Source organism: Drosophila grimshawi, unplaced genomic scaffold, assembly GCF_018153295.1.
Source record: "Drosophila grimshawi isolate 15287-2541.00 unplaced genomic scaffold, ASM1815329v1 contig_131, whole genome shotgun sequence".
Classification (NCBI taxonomy): Eukaryota; Metazoa; Arthropoda; class Insecta; order Diptera; family Drosophilidae; genus Drosophila; species Drosophila grimshawi.
Window position 1 is genome coordinate 176,134 of NW_025062826.1, and position 13,852 is coordinate 189,985.

Sequence of the window (13,852 nt, forward strand, 5' to 3'; positions counted from 1 at the left end):
ATATCGATATTTGTTAAGATTAATCAATAGTTGTGCACAAAGTATCGTTTAGCTTGCACATCCATCGCTCTTTTGCACACACGCTCGCAAACGGCACACGGTCCAAATTCTTTTAGACGCGAGTTTAAACACAATTTAAACGCATTTAAAATGGCTTTCGGTGATGTTAAGACGCCTCAGGGCCTCAAGGAGCTGAACAACTACCTGGCCGACAACAGCTATATCAGCGGGTAAGCATAAGAGTGAAAAACTGAAAGTTAGGTTAAACACGGCAAACACGTCGGCAAATAAATATTTTTTATTGCAGCTACACCGCCAGTAAAGCCGATTTGTCCGTGTTCGATGCTCTAGGCAAGGCACCAGCTGGGGATTATGCACATGTTACACGCTGGTATCGCCACATTGCCTCCTTCGAGGCCGGCGAACGTGCTGCTTGGAGCGGTGCTCCTCTGCCACAATTGGCTGGCGGCAAACCAACCGTTGCAGCCCCCGCTGCCGATGATGATGATGATGTGGATCTGTTTGGCTCCGATGACGAGGATGATGCCGAGGCTGAGCGCATCAAGGCAGAACGCGTTGCTGCCTATGCAGCGAAGAAGTCAAAGAAACCCGCCCTCATTGCCAAATCATCGGTGCTGCTGGATGTGAAGCCATGGGACGATGAGACCGATATGAAGCAGATGGAGCAACATGTGCGTACCATCGAAATGGATGGCTTGTTGTGGGGCGCGTCCAAATTGATGCCAGTTGGCTATGGCATCAATAAGCTGCAGATTATGTGCGTCATCGAGGACGACAAGGTGTCCATTGATCTGCTCCAGGAGAAGATCGAGGAGTTCGAGGACTTTGTTCAGTCCGTCGACATTGCGGCCTTCAACAAGATCTAAGCAACGATCCGATCACGACTGAGTTTTTTAGTTTCTCTTTTCTTACTCAACACACAAAATAAAACTCGAGCGTAGCTAAAGAAAATTTGAAGTTTTGTTACGTTTTTTGAGTGGGGAAGAAATTATTCGTTTGTCAATTCACGTCAGACTACAGGGTGTTTCTTCTTCGTCAGCCGACTTGTTGACACTGTGCTTTTATTAAGTTCGTGCTCAAAGTTATTTGTCAGAGTCAAAGTTAGTCGCGAGCGCCAAAAGCTTTTTTTTGCAGTGCACAAAAGAGCGCAGCATGTTCGAATCGCAGCTTAGTTCAACGCGCAGCTCAAACGCGACCGGTTCAAGCAGTGCGCGCTGTACGCATAAATCTTCAGCGTATTTTTTCGAGCTTATTTTGCATAATTAATTGTAGTCGATTTTTGGTGGAAAGAACAAGCTGCTATTATTATTATTATTATGGCTGGAAACAAATTGTGCTGCACTTTGGCAATTGGAGCCATATTGTGTTTGGCATTCTCGGTTCTCATCCAAGCACAGGGTGAGTCAAATACCATCAGAATATTCTGAATTGGGATTCTATCAGATAGACAGAGGGACGGACAGACATGTTTGTCAATAGCAATATGGAAATACCTAATATACTTTGACACCGGATTCGTGTATTTCATTAACACTAATTAGCATTCATAAAAATTCAAGATTCTATATTTTTGTCGCATTATGCGTTTCTTCTTCTTTTTTCTATACAAAAAAATATATATCATATATATATACATTTAGTTAATTTTTAGTTGTGTGTTATTGAGCTGGGGCAACTCATCATCATTAGGGGGGCATTGACAGATGATTTCAGTTACGTGTCATTGTGGCCAAATACTTCCGATATTAATAGACTTGTTACATAAAGCGGAACTAAATTTATTGCCTGCGTTTAAATGCATTTTTAATAGTTGAGAAACTAGTTGCTCAGCAATGATCATAATAGCCAATAACTATAAACATATTTCACAGTTATAATGACCGAACATACAGCCATAAAAATGTTATTAAAACCAGCTATTAAGAAAACTGATATATTCAGTTGGTTGAATGAGATATGTCTAATCAATAATATATAAATACTTATGGGATCTCCTTCAAGGATCTTCCGAACTCTTTCCAATAATATTATAAACTCAGGCAATTTACACTTTGAAGAATTTCCCAATTATTTCCGCACACAATTTTGCAATCACTGTTATTGCTAGATCCGGGGAAAAACATTTCTTTTCGTGATATGACATTTTGCCTAAGCATTGTTCAGTACTCGTAATTACCCTATGACTTTTATATATATATATATATATCCCTTCGTGTGAGATAATCTCTGCGATTTCCAGTTAATACACATATTGGATGTATCATTTCTGTATAATTATAAAAAGTATTCGTTTACTCATCGCACTAAATTAGAATTGAAATAAAATTAAATAAACAAAGAGATCCCATTTAATAATATAATGAAAACAAAAATGGACTCTTAGTTTATTCATATTTTTACCTAACTTGATACCTTTTTATGTTGGTTCGTTGAACCCCAAAATGTTAAACCAAAGAAACAAAAATAACGTAATTCTTTAGCTCGAGTTTGTCACATCAGACAAACGGGTCTCAAATTGTGACATTAATCAATTTCAAGTAGTAACAATTAAAAAAAAAATTAATAATAATAATAAACGACTATGGGTCGCTTCTTGCATACAAAATAAGTAAGAAAAAATGTGCTCAAAATTAATTTTATATAAATATAAATATAAAGAAGGAAAAAAGTCACTTAACGAGAAAAACATCTGCCATACATTTCGAAAAGCTGTAACCTTGTACAGCCCACAAAAATGTCAGAAGCAATGAAATATTAAAAGGAATATCGCAATTTGCTTGGATTGTGCGTCGTTGACAAGCCAAATTGACTCATGCCCACTAACAAGTTCGAACTTTTTACTAAAAAATATAAAGAAAATATGAGAAAAAAAATGTATACAATAAAATCTTTAACGTGGATGCCTCAATGCCTGCCATTGAAAGTTGTAAAACTAGTTCGGCAATGTCTGAGAGCAACAGAATAATAATAATAATACATCGGAACCGTTCGGTTCATGGGCGTACACAATTTTATTATGATTCGCCTGCTGTATATCATATTCCAAATATATAGATTTATATATATATACGCATACTGTAACGATAAAGTATATATTTTATTAAGGCTCAGTCTTAGCCTCAGCTGTTGTTACACGCTTGTTTACAATCAAAACCGAGTGAGAGACAGAAAGAGGGAGAGAGAGAGAGAGAGAGAAAGAGAGAGAAAGAGAGAGAGAGCGAGAGAGAGAGAGAGAGAGAGAGAGAGAGAGAAAGAGAGAGAAAGAGAGAGAGAGAGAGCGAGAGAGAGAGAGAAAGAGAGAGAGCGAGAGAGAGAGAGAGCGAGAGAATAAGTACGACGATGACATGTGCGAGAGAGAGAGAGAACAAGTACGACGATGACATGTGCGTGCAAAAATGTGACAGAAATTTCCAGTTTCTCGACTACGGTTTGTCCCAAGTTGTTCAAAATGATGCTCGCAATACACAATACAATATTATTTGTTTTATAGGTCACTCGTATAGAAGTCGCGGATAAGGCGCTTGAATAATTATTGATAGTAGTAAAGTAATCAACATAAACTTTGCACTCCTAATAATTATAGATAAGCCGGTTACTGATGTCTGTCTGGGCTGCATTTGTGAGGCGATCAGTGGTTGCAATCAGACCCAGTTTTGTGGCGGCGGAGTCTGCGGCCTATTCAGGATCACCTGGGCCTATTGGGCTGACGGCGGCAAGCTGACACTGAACAATGAGAGTCCTCTATCCGAGGATGGTAAGTTTTTGCTCTACTTCTTTACTTTGATATCTCCCTCACTCTCTTTCTCTTATTCCCCCAGCCTTTACAAACTGTGTTAATGATCCATATTGCGCTGCAAATACCATACAGAATTACATGTCCAAGTTTGGACAAGATTGCAATGGAGATGGCGGCATCGATTGCTACGATTATGCGGCCATCCATAAACTAGGTGGATATGGCTGCAAGGGTGAGCTGAGTTATCAATATCAGAGTGCTCTCGATAAGTGCCTGGTCTTGTTCTCGCCTCTTGATGTGCGCAACTCGAAATAATCCCTCCAACAGCTAATCTACTAATCTACGAGTATATATATATATATATATTTTTTTTAATTATTTATATTTCGAATTGGAATGTGAACTGTGCAAAAACTTTATGACAATTACACATCAAAGGAGTGTTTTTATTTTAATAAATGAACATAAAATTTCTAATATAAGGGAAATCATCACAGATTAAAGTTTGAGAGTGAAATCTAAGCATAGAAATCAGTTTTATAACCTGTTTTCAAGATAAGCTAGGTTTTGCGCTTGAAGATATAATGGTTGTTCTTAAAGCTTTGGGTTTGAGGCTCGACTAAAGCTTTGCATTTCTTATCTTCCATATGACTGTCGCAAGCTTTGAATAATCTGTTGTTTCAAGCCCTTGCTCAAGTTTCTCGCTATGAAATACCCTGGCAGTAAAAAGCACTTTGGAAAGTCTACATAAAAAATTAAGTTTTATTTAATACCTAACTAATATGGGCCGCCCTCTGAACTCTTTATTTGACTTGATTTCTGTGAACTATAAAACATTTCGATTTCGTTCAAATGTAACCCAAACACTTGGCATTATTCCGTTGGCATTTTGCTGCTTCCTGTTGATGTTATTAAAAATGTAGTATTTTTAAATACTTAAAATTGAAGAGAGCTACACTCTAACCTCTAAATTTTCTTATAAGTGCATATCAGATTCGACTAAGTCTCTCCACGACGCCCTAAAAACCGGTATCATTGACTTTCTGAGTAATAAGTAGTGATTTGCCGTTGAAGCTGAGTGCATTTACGTCCCAGTAGCGGAAGTGTTAGAACGTGCTTCAAATATCTCTCCCTCTCTCTATGTAGTAGGAGACATATATATATACATGTATATATATATATCTGGTATATTGAAAAATGCAAATCTTACAGCTCTTATGCTTGTTACTTGCTTGCTTGTTATCGCCTAGCTTGGTGCGTGGACAGGGTAAGTTTTCGAAGCGGATATATATATACGCAGATATATATCTGTATATTCATTTGATTGACTGCAGGCCATGTGCTGGATAAGCCAGTCACCGAACTATGCCTCACCTGCCTCTGTGAGGCAATGTCTGGCTGCAATGCAACTGCAATTTGTACTAGCCAGGAGAAGGGTATCTGTGGCATCTTTAGGATTACGTGGGCATATTGGGTCGACGCTGGCAAATTGACGGTGGGTGGCGAACAACCCGATTCGGAGGAGGCCTTTGTCAATTGTGCAAATGATCCGCACTGTGCGGCAGACAGTGTCCAGAACTATATGAAGAAATTCAATCAGGATTGCAATGGGGATGGTGAGATGGATTGCCATGACTATGCGAGAATACATAGAATGGGCGCTTATGGTTGCACCAGAGAGATGCCCTACAAATATCGGACCACCTTCGAAGACTGCATCGAGAACTATGAGGAACAAGGATTAGGGGATGAGTGACAAAAGTGTATAAAATTAAGGATTAAGGGTTTTTTTTTGTTCTTTTAACAATTTTGCCGGTATGAACATATTTGTTCATCATGATTTGAATATTCATATCGAGTTGGAAGAGATTTCAATGTTGAAAAAAGTTAATAAATATCTATCACTGAAGAAAGAGACAAATAGTAAAAAAGTTAATAAATTTCCATCACAATAAGTTGCTCAAAATTCGGCGATATTTTTAAAGCACATTTGTAATATAAATGTAAATGATATTTTTCTATATTTGTATATATTTTTATACTTATATAAAATAAATATATAAATAAATAAATGATGATAGTTATCAAATTGCGATTCCCCAAACAATTGGCCGAATTAACAATTACGCAATAATTTTATTTTATTTTCTTGAACTATACTATATTACTACTATACTATATACTATATACTATATATAGTTGATACTAAAACCCCGACAAATAGCGAGCTTATTGTCGCTGCGACGCACAAATAAAGCTGAACAACCAATCTACAAACAATATCAGTTGCTTGCCAGGCGTGGAACGTATCGGAAATCGGAAAACCTGAATAGAAAATGATGTTGATAAAAAGTGTCCGTTTGTTGTTGTTGTTGTCGCTACTGTGTTTTGTGGGCGTGGCCCAGATTAGGGCGCAGACAGAAACGGAGACGTATCGAAAGCGCCCCATTACGGAGACGTGTTTGCTTTGCATGTGTGAGGCACTGAGTGGTTGCAATGCGACGAGTATCTGTGTGAATGGGGCATGTGGCATATTTCGCCTTACCTGGGATCAATGGGTGGACTCTGGACGTCCAACGGTGGCAGGGGATTCCCCCCTATCAGATACCTGTGAGTATAAAGTCAAGTGTGCGACGCAGATCAAATCCAAATATTATCAATGTCACATCAGCAAATATATTACAAATTAATTAATAATAATTTAAATTATTTGCATATTTATCACAGCATTCACAAACTGCGCTAGTGATCCATATTGTGCGGCGGATACGCTACAAAACTATATGTTCAAATATGGGCAGGATTGTAATGAGGATGAGCAGGAGGATTGCTATGACTATGCGGCCATACACTATATGGGCCCGTTCAATTGCAAAGCCGATATGCCCTACAACTTCGAGAATATATTCAGAATATGCATCGAAACAGCCCAGCGACAATAACAACACTAGTCGAATTTATTAGCTTGTAACTATTTATTCCAGACAAAGTACAGTCGATTATGTATATATCCATATACAAGTGGGATTTTCCATCCAATAAAATACACAATTGTTACCAGTTTTGAATTTGATCTTCTTTTAAAATAATCAATGCAAGCAAAGTGACTCAGTCGTGCTCAAAGCGTGGCGGAGTCAACACAGCTCAACAGCTCGGATAACCTGAGACGCCTATAAAATAATATTAATATTATAAAAAATTAAATAAATAATTAAAATGTTTACCACTCGCTGTTATTTGCCGTGCTTCGTATTTATTCTGTGGATATCACTCGGCCTGTTGCACATTGGTGCAGCTGATGATGGTAAGCAATTACCCCTGAGTCAGCCTAGCTCTGATGGTATTTGTAAAAAGGACTTCAAATATAGTAGAACCTCCCTAGAAATATTCGTAGCGTTTTTAAAATTTATAATTAGCCAATTGAAGTTCAGAGCCAGAATCAAAATTCAACATTATTTTCAGCATCAATTACAGGCAACGATGTAATTAGTTCTCATAGTTCAATAACGGAAATGAAAAGCAATACAAAGTTGGAACATATTCTTAAGCTTTATCGGAACCACACTTTACTATTTATCTACCGAACCCGTAACTGTCCCGAAATACGATTCGGTTTGCGATCGGAAAAAAATTGACACAATTTCCAAAATATTTTCAATTATTTGATTATAAGATATGAAACCAGGCTTAGGTTAAAATTTATAAAAAATTATATTCGAAATCGGATAATATTCTCTATTAGGGATAAATTTGCTTTTTCCAGTAGTACCTTTTTAAAAACATTTCATCGCCTTCGCACCACTGCAGCTGTAGTGTGAGACAATTATCTGTATATAGTATATATATCAATTGTTCATTTATTATGAGAATGCAAACCGGCTACGCTGGAATACCAACTAACTTAGTATCGAATCGTATATATTAAACGAGAGTCAAGTGATTTATATGCTAAGCAACTTGTACTAAAGCATTTCCTGCCCACTTAACTAACTCTTTCTCTCTCTCTCTCTCTCGTGGAGATTTGATTGTTGACAAACCCGTTACGGAAAACTGTCTGGAATGTTTATGCGAGGCGAAGAGCAACTGCAATGCGACAAAGATATGTGTAAATGGCGCCTGCGGCATTTTTAGGATCACATGGGGCTACTGGACGGAGGGAGGATCGCTAACGTTGCCAAATGACACCTCATTGTCGGAGGAGGGTGAGAAACAACAACAACAAACCTAAAAATCAGAATCAAAAGCTTTTTGAATCAAATTGCACAATTTTAATTTTTAAAAGCACAAGATGAAGGAGAGAGCAACCATAAAATGGGACAACGAATAGAAAACAATTAAAAATCAGAATTAGAAATTTTTATTTTTTTACGTAGTTTTTTCTCTGTATTTTTTAGCGTTCACGAATTGTGTGAATGATCCGATTTGCGCCGCCGAAACGATTCAGAAATATATGTATAAATATGGACAGGATTGCAATGGGGATGGGCGCATCGATTGCTTGGACTTTGGGGCCTTACACAAGATGGGCAATCTGAGGTGTCAGGATGAGTTGCCATACACTTTTGGCCGGATTTTCCACAAGTGCCTGAAAAGGAAGGAGCGTGATGCCAAATCAAAGGAATCATCTATAACTAAATAACTTGTCTTTATTTGTTAGGGTTTTTTGTTATTCGAAAACAATTAAGTTGTAATACACATTGCTTTAGGTTTGCCATTTGAACAGTTTCCAATCTATATAGAATTATAGTTGTGGTATAATATATAATACATAGTATATATATATATATATAAGTATATATATATATATGTGTATATATATTATTAATAAGTTTTTATTAGTTTATAGTTTGTAATATGAAAACTACTTAAGAATTCTTTTTCAACTTTGTCAACGTTCACTAAATACTTTCTCTCTTCTTCTTCATGTTATTATTGATTTTAAAGACGTTCTTAAATTTATTCTGCAGCGTTTTTTTCTGTTTTAGCTCTGCTTCTGTTTTTTTCTCTACGGTTTTTGGTAATAAAATCTATTAGGCATAGAATTGAACTTTGAATCAAATGAATATCTTGTTTTTTTTTTCTTGTTTAATTTGAACCTTAATCTTAGAATCTCTCGAAATTGTTAGTATTTATTATAAAACAATTGTTTCGAACAACCTTTAAACTTATGAGACAGATGAGTTTGTTAGGCTTGATTTAATAAAAAAAATAGAGAAATCAAAAACAGGTTGAATAAAATGTAGAAAATATACGAACATTGAGACACAACTTTTTTCAATGCTCTGTTCCTAAGCCAGAGTCACATAAGTCTCTCAAAACAACAGACAAACAACTACGAATTAGTATAAACAATCAATTATAAAATAACAAAAAATTTGTTCTTTATAATTGTTGCACTAAAAAACAATTTTTTGTGTTTATAGTTTTTTTTTTTTTTTGTTTACTGGTGTTCGATAAAAAATGAAGATATTTTTAATAAATACGACTAAATTAAATAAATATCCTATAAATACAATCAAGCTCGTTTTATGTGGGGTGAATGTGTGATTTATGTGTGTGTATCAAGTCTATATTATGTCTGATATAATACAGATGCCAGTTATCGCTTGCATAATTTTCAATGTTAACTCTGCAGGTTAATTCAGTTTATTTCTTATTGTTGCCATCGTTGGTCAATAATAGTTCCTTGGCCTCCTTCTTTCCCCGCTTCTTCTCCTCCTTGGCATGCAGCTTGGCCAATCGCTCCTCCTCCTTGGCGATTCTTTTCTCCTCCTTTTGCCATGAAAATATATGAAATTAAATGCATAAAATTGGCTTTAATAATCTGTTTTTTTTTTTAATATTTAGCTGCACATTATATTTTTGTGACAATTTTTGTTGATACTTAGCAGCTCTATTTATATAGGGCATATCAGTACCTACTATTGCGGTCAGTATATATTAATCGTTGGACAATATTTAAATTTCTTGTAAATTGTTTGAGTTTGTTTGAGTTTACGGAGCATCTGCTAGTCTATCAGTTAGCCTGACGACCTTTTTGCTTGATTAACTTGCAATAAATAGAAAGCAAAAAAAAAAATGAATCAGATGCTTAAAAAAAGGGCATTATGAGCTACTTTTTTTGTTGGCAACAACAGACCGATTTCCCCCTCCTCGCTCCCTCTTTGTCAACTGCTAGCATGGCTGTAAAATTTATGCCTGGTAGTCACAAAAGACGCGTGTTTAATGAAAAACTTTTGCAGCAAACGAGGCCAATTACAAACAATGTGGCGCCCCCAAGCGGCAAAACAATAAACGCGCATACAAAACAAGCACGGCGAAAGAGAGAGAGAGAAAGAGAGCAATAAAAGTGGAGGGAAATTCACCTTTCTGGCTTCCTTTTCAGCCTTCATCTTGAGTTTCTCCTCCTTCTTCTTGCGCTCCATGGATTCGTTCTTCTTGTTGTCGGCTTTCTCCTCTGCCAAAAAAAAATTGGCCAAGCGGAACATAATTAATTTCTGGCGTCATCTATCGTGCGGTCAGAACTTACTGTGATAGCTGCTGCTGATGTTGCTGCTATTGTTGTTGTTGTTCTTGATGTTGTTAGAGAATAGAGGAAAAGTTCGACTGGAAGCGCTTGAAGAGTGTGACCTACAGTTGCCCACACCCCCAACGCCTGCCGTCGACGAGGATGGGGATGTGGAGGAGTTGCCCACAGTCGTTGTGACCTTGGAGGTGGTGCCACGTCCACTTTGCCCCACCTTGCCGGCTGGCAGCCCAGCTCCGGCGGCAGCATTTGATGTCTTCTTTTCCTTGGGCATCACATAGGCATTCTTGGGCAGCGAGTTTTTCGAGTTCACCGGACAAATCTTGGCACCGCCCGCCTTAAGAGGCGGCGGTGCCAGCGGCGCTCCAGCCGTGCAGCTCAACTGTATATTCATCGGACTGAGACGCCGTGGCGGTGGCGGCGATATCGATTCACGCAGCAGTGGTGCCAGCTCATGGCTGCTTGATTTCGTGTATGAGGCATAGCTGGGGGGGAATAGAGAGAGACAGAGATAGGCAGTGAAAGATAGCGTGAGAACGAGTAGGAATTACATAATCGGCTTAAATACGTTTTCCCAATGTTTAAAACATTAAAATACAAAATAAAATAATTTTTTTATTTTGAAATTACTTTTAAAATACATGAAAAATGTTATATTTTTGTAGGGCGATTGAAATTTACTGAAATTTGAATCGAATTTTTTCGGAGTGAAAGTACGCACCGAAAACGCGGATTGCTGACATGTACCGGCGAGGGATGTGGCACTTTGGCTGGACTGCGAAACTCCTTGATGGGTGGCAGTCGATTCTGGAGATCCAGCATGCGGCTCTTCACATGCCGCCGACCAGGATACGTGTGCGTTGGAGTGGGTGTCATGGCACCACTGCCACAACCGCTGCCACTGCTGCTGCTGGATGAGGACGCGGAATTGCTGAGCGTGCTTAGCGGCTTGCGGGGCACAGCGCCCGAGCAGCCGCTGGGACAACCGCCATGATGGGAATGATGAATGCCAGTGTCCCGTGGCGACAGCGAACCAACGCTAGCCGACGAGCAGGAGGAGGAGCCTGATGGCGAGATCAACTGATGATGCTGTGGATGATGCTGCTGATGTTGATGATGATGATGATTGTGATGAGTGTTGGGTGAGGGTGGCGCCAAATGATGATGATTGACACCTGGCGAGCAGGGACCGTTACTCGATATGGAAGACGTCTTGGAATAGTGCGAGTAGCCCGATAGCGTTGAGCCCACCGACCCCGTCGACGAGCTCATCGAATAGAGGCTGTCCGAATGCGAAACGCAGCGTCCATGGGCGCCACGTGATGACGCCGCACGGCGCAACGTCGCCTGATGGAAGGCATGATGCTGCTCACTGTGCGCGTCATTCATCGAATAGGAGCTGGCGGAGGCAATGACTCCGCCAGCGTGTACCCCAGCGCTCGACCAGCTTTTGGCACCCATCGAATAGCTGCTCGCCGACTCCTGGATGCGCCAGCTGCCCGACGAGGATGTCAGCCGATTCACCCGCGCCCGACAGATCACACAGCGTAGTGGCAGCAGACGCTGGGCAACCGCACTCTGGATGGTCTTCACAAAGCAGCGGCGACAGACGACACGATGGCCACATGGAGAGGTTTGCATCGTTGCTCGCGCATTGATGCAGATCACGCACTCATCCTCCTGCGAGGTGGGCGGATCCGGTTCACTCTCCTCCTCAAGTTTGCTCAGCAGTTTGTCCTGTGTATCAAAAGAGAAGTTAATTTTATTGACAGAGTTGAAATTCTCATGTTCTTATATAAATATTATCTACCGCCTAAACGTATGCAACTGTTCTTATATATTATTTTAATCAATTCCCAATTTCCAATTGCAAGGCAATTTTAGTCAATATTTGTAGTCTACTTTAATTATACTTTCAAATTTAAAATATATAAAAAATAATGTATTTTTCTTCCATATTCTATTTTTAAATTTTCTGTAAAATCCAACAGCAAATTCTTTGTCAATTCACATTTCCAAGCACCTATATAACAACTTGGTTTAGTTAAAGTTGAATCAATTTCAATACCCATTCTATTAACATTATTCTCATTACTTCGACAATACTAAGCAGAAATCCAATACCAATGCCATTTAGTTTTCATTTATTCTCTAATTTAATTCTGCATTTTAAGCAACCTACACTTGTTACATTTTTTATCTTATTTAAATTTTTCAAGCATCTAAATAATATATTAGCTTAGTTATTGTTGAAGCTCTCTAAGTGAATTTATTTTGTAATTGAAATATGCTATTATCTATTAATTTTATAGATATTTATTAGCTGTTAGTCAAAAGTAAACAGTAAAAGTGTTTCGCTGTCGAAATGAAATTTTGGCCATATTGAAATTATGCAACTATGTTTCATTTATTTGCGGTCATTAATTAACTGTAAATTATGTCAGCGTCTGCTACTGCCAAGGACACAGCCGGAACCTTTTTTCACACGCCCATAAAATAAGGCAAAGTTTTCAAAATATATGAAATTGTCTCGATTTAATATGTTTACTAACTGCTCATCAAATTGGTCAATACACAGTAAACACTTAATGGACGCCTTCCATATTTGCTTATAAATATTTATATAAATATAAATATATCTATTTTTTTGGGTAGCATTTTGACCTCAGGCAGTTTATTATTATGCATTTATAAATAGTTTATTGTATAATTTTTAATCTGGAAGGAATTGTTAAAATTCGCATTGTTGACTTGATTTTTTTATTGTTGCTTTTTAATTGCATTTCTTGTTTTTGTTATTTGCTATCATTAATTTTGTGAGTCAGCAAGTCTTATTGTGATATTTTTATACGCCTTTGGAGGGTAGTAAACTTTTATGTTTTATTTATTTATTCCTTTAGGTTTGCTTAGACTCTACTACGATTGCATTAAATAACACATCAACAAATAAATTTGAATAAATGGAAAACTATACAAAATATAATTACTAAGCTTTTAATAACGTTTTATTTTTCAGAACCCTTTACTAAATGCCTCTATGAATGCCGAATTTATTATGGGTACTCCATTTCCTTATGGACTATATGGACTAATAATTTATGAGGTTCCTGTAACTGGTTCTTAAAAAATATTGAATTATAGTTCGTGTTTCTATATACTCATTTCTATAACTCTCAAGAGTATTAACTCTTTGGCAAACCAAAAAGGAAAAAAAATAAATAGAAAAAAACCTCCATCATTTATTTCTCGCACGAAGTGTTTGTTGCCAGTTAATGGTTTTTATGACATATTGAAAGGCTTTAGCATAGCTATTGGCTATTTTTAGCGCACTTATTGTGAGCTTACTGTAAATATAAATAATCAATTGCAATTATTGTCGTGAAATAAACCCCTTTTAAGAGAGTGATGAGAACTCAAGGCAAGAGGAAGTTGTAAACGTATTTACGATACAAAAAGGTTGTTGGACGGCTTCGACCTGGCCAATGGACTAGAACACTGGAACACAAGTAGAAATCGCCTTGCACTTGGTGGCGTTCATGGCTAAAAGCCAACACATACACATACACACG

The 13,852-nt window shown here is 37.8% G+C and overlaps 6 protein-coding genes across 8 annotated transcripts in view; 5 read left to right on the plus strand and 1 right to left on the minus strand.

Moving 5' to 3' along the window:
• Positions 1 to 33: 33 nt before the first annotated feature.
• On the plus strand, positions 34 to 972 carry LOC6568916 (probable elongation factor 1-beta). The gene is made up of 2 exons (XM_001995380.2): positions 34 to 230; positions 308 to 972. The coding sequence occupies exons 1-2, from the start codon at positions 151 to 153 to the stop codon at positions 885 to 887; spliced, it is 660 nt and encodes a 219-aa protein (XP_001995416.1). The 5' UTR covers positions 34 to 150; the 3' UTR covers positions 888 to 972.
• A 224-nt stretch (positions 973 to 1,196) lies between these two features.
• LOC6568915 (invertebrate-type lysozyme 3) lies at positions 1,197 to 4,239 on the plus strand. The gene is made up of 3 exons (XM_001995379.3): positions 1,197 to 1,419; positions 3,605 to 3,775; positions 3,840 to 4,239. Exons 1-3 carry the CDS (start codon positions 1,338 to 1,340, stop codon positions 4,070 to 4,072), a joined length of 486 nt encoding a protein of 161 aa, XP_001995415.1. The 5' UTR covers positions 1,197 to 1,337; the 3' UTR covers positions 4,073 to 4,239.
• A 605-nt stretch (positions 4,240 to 4,844) lies between these two features.
• On the plus strand, positions 4,845 to 5,883 carry LOC6568914 (lysozyme). The gene is made up of 2 exons (XM_001995378.2): positions 4,845 to 5,024; positions 5,092 to 5,883. Exons 1-2 carry the CDS (start codon positions 4,955 to 4,957, stop codon positions 5,511 to 5,513), a joined length of 492 nt encoding a protein of 163 aa, XP_001995414.1. The 5' UTR covers positions 4,845 to 4,954; the 3' UTR covers positions 5,514 to 5,883.
• A 109-nt stretch (positions 5,884 to 5,992) lies between these two features.
• On the plus strand, positions 5,993 to 6,980 carry LOC6568870 (lysozyme). Its single transcript, XM_001995377.3, has 2 exons — positions 5,993 to 6,367; positions 6,485 to 6,980. The coding sequence occupies exons 1-2, from the start codon at positions 6,094 to 6,096 to the stop codon at positions 6,697 to 6,699; spliced, it is 489 nt and encodes a 162-aa protein (XP_001995413.2). The 5' UTR covers positions 5,993 to 6,093; the 3' UTR covers positions 6,700 to 6,980.
• On the plus strand, positions 6,974 to 8,477 carry LOC6568869 (lysozyme 3). Of its 2 annotated transcripts, none has more exons than XM_032740914.2 (3): positions 6,974 to 7,061; positions 7,777 to 7,959; positions 8,131 to 8,477. In XM_032740914.2, exons 1-3 carry the CDS (start codon positions 6,974 to 6,976, stop codon positions 8,394 to 8,396), a joined length of 537 nt encoding a protein of 178 aa, XP_032596805.1. In that variant the 3' UTR covers positions 8,397 to 8,477. The 2 variants fall into 2 exon arrangements, with proteins under 2 accessions (XP_032596805.1, XP_032596806.1); XM_032740915.2 differs by having other exon boundaries at positions 8,152 to 8,477.
• Positions 8,478 to 9,180: 703 nt separating this feature from the next.
• Positions 9,181 to 13,852, minus strand: part of LOC6568867 (protein bunched, class 2/F/G isoform) — a 28,737-nt gene continuing 24,065 nt past the window's right edge. Inside the window, exons 2-5 of one of the 2 annotated variants that reach the window (XM_032740911.2) lie at positions 11,005 to 12,020; positions 10,287 to 10,768; positions 10,123 to 10,214; positions 9,181 to 9,529 (exon numbers count right to left, since the gene is read on the minus strand). In XM_032740911.2, the coding sequence (XP_032596802.1) occupies positions 9,404 to 9,529; positions 10,123 to 10,214; positions 10,287 to 10,768; positions 11,005 to 12,020 (1,716 nt within the window). In that variant the 3' untranslated portion in view covers positions 9,181 to 9,403. Of the gene's footprint in view, positions 9,530 to 9,693; positions 9,807 to 10,122; positions 10,215 to 10,286; positions 10,769 to 11,004; positions 12,021 to 13,852 lie in introns of those variants that run through there. The other variant, XM_032740912.2, reaches the window with a different exon arrangement.

Excerpts from the sequence above, each read along its gene's own strand:
- LOC6568915 (XM_001995379.3), top strand. The coding sequence starts at position 1,338 with ATGGCTGGAAACAAATTGTGCTGCACTTTGGCAATTGGAGCCATATTG. Across the intron at positions 1,420-3,604 it reads GGTTCTCATCCAAGCACAGG|ATAAGCCGGTTACTGATGTC; the intron begins GTGAGTCAAATA and ends TAATAATTATAG. Across the intron at positions 3,776-3,839 it reads GAGTCCTCTATCCGAGGATG|CCTTTACAAACTGTGTTAAT; the intron begins GTAAGTTTTTGC and ends TTATTCCCCCAG.
- LOC6568914 (XM_001995378.2), top strand. The coding sequence starts at position 4,955 with ATGCAAATCTTACAGCTCTTATGCTTGTTACTTGCTTGCTTGTTATCG. Across the intron at positions 5,025-5,091 it reads TAGCTTGGTGCGTGGACAGG|GCCATGTGCTGGATAAGCCA; the intron begins GTAAGTTTTCGA and ends GATTGACTGCAG.
- LOC6568869 (XM_032740914.2), top strand. The coding sequence starts at position 6,974 with ATGTTTACCACTCGCTGTTATTTGCCGTGCTTCGTATTTATTCTGTGG. Across the intron at positions 7,062-7,776 it reads CATTGGTGCAGCTGATGATG|ATTTGATTGTTGACAAACCC; the intron begins GTAAGCAATTAC and ends TCTCTCGTGGAG. Across the intron at positions 7,960-8,130 it reads CACCTCATTGTCGGAGGAGG|TTTTTTCTCTGTATTTTTTA; the intron begins GTGAGAAACAAC and ends TTTTTTACGTAG.
- LOC6568870 (XM_001995377.3), top strand. The coding sequence starts at position 6,094 with ATGATGTTGATAAAAAGTGTCCGTTTGTTGTTGTTGTTGTCGCTACTG. Across the intron at positions 6,368-6,484 it reads TTCCCCCCTATCAGATACCT|CATTCACAAACTGCGCTAGT; the intron begins GTGAGTATAAAG and ends TATTTATCACAG.
- LOC6568916 (XM_001995380.2), top strand. The coding sequence starts at position 151 with ATGGCTTTCGGTGATGTTAAGACGCCTCAGGGCCTCAAGGAGCTGAAC. Across the intron at positions 231-307 it reads GACAACAGCTATATCAGCGG|CTACACCGCCAGTAAAGCCG; the intron begins GTAAGCATAAGA and ends TTTTTATTGCAG.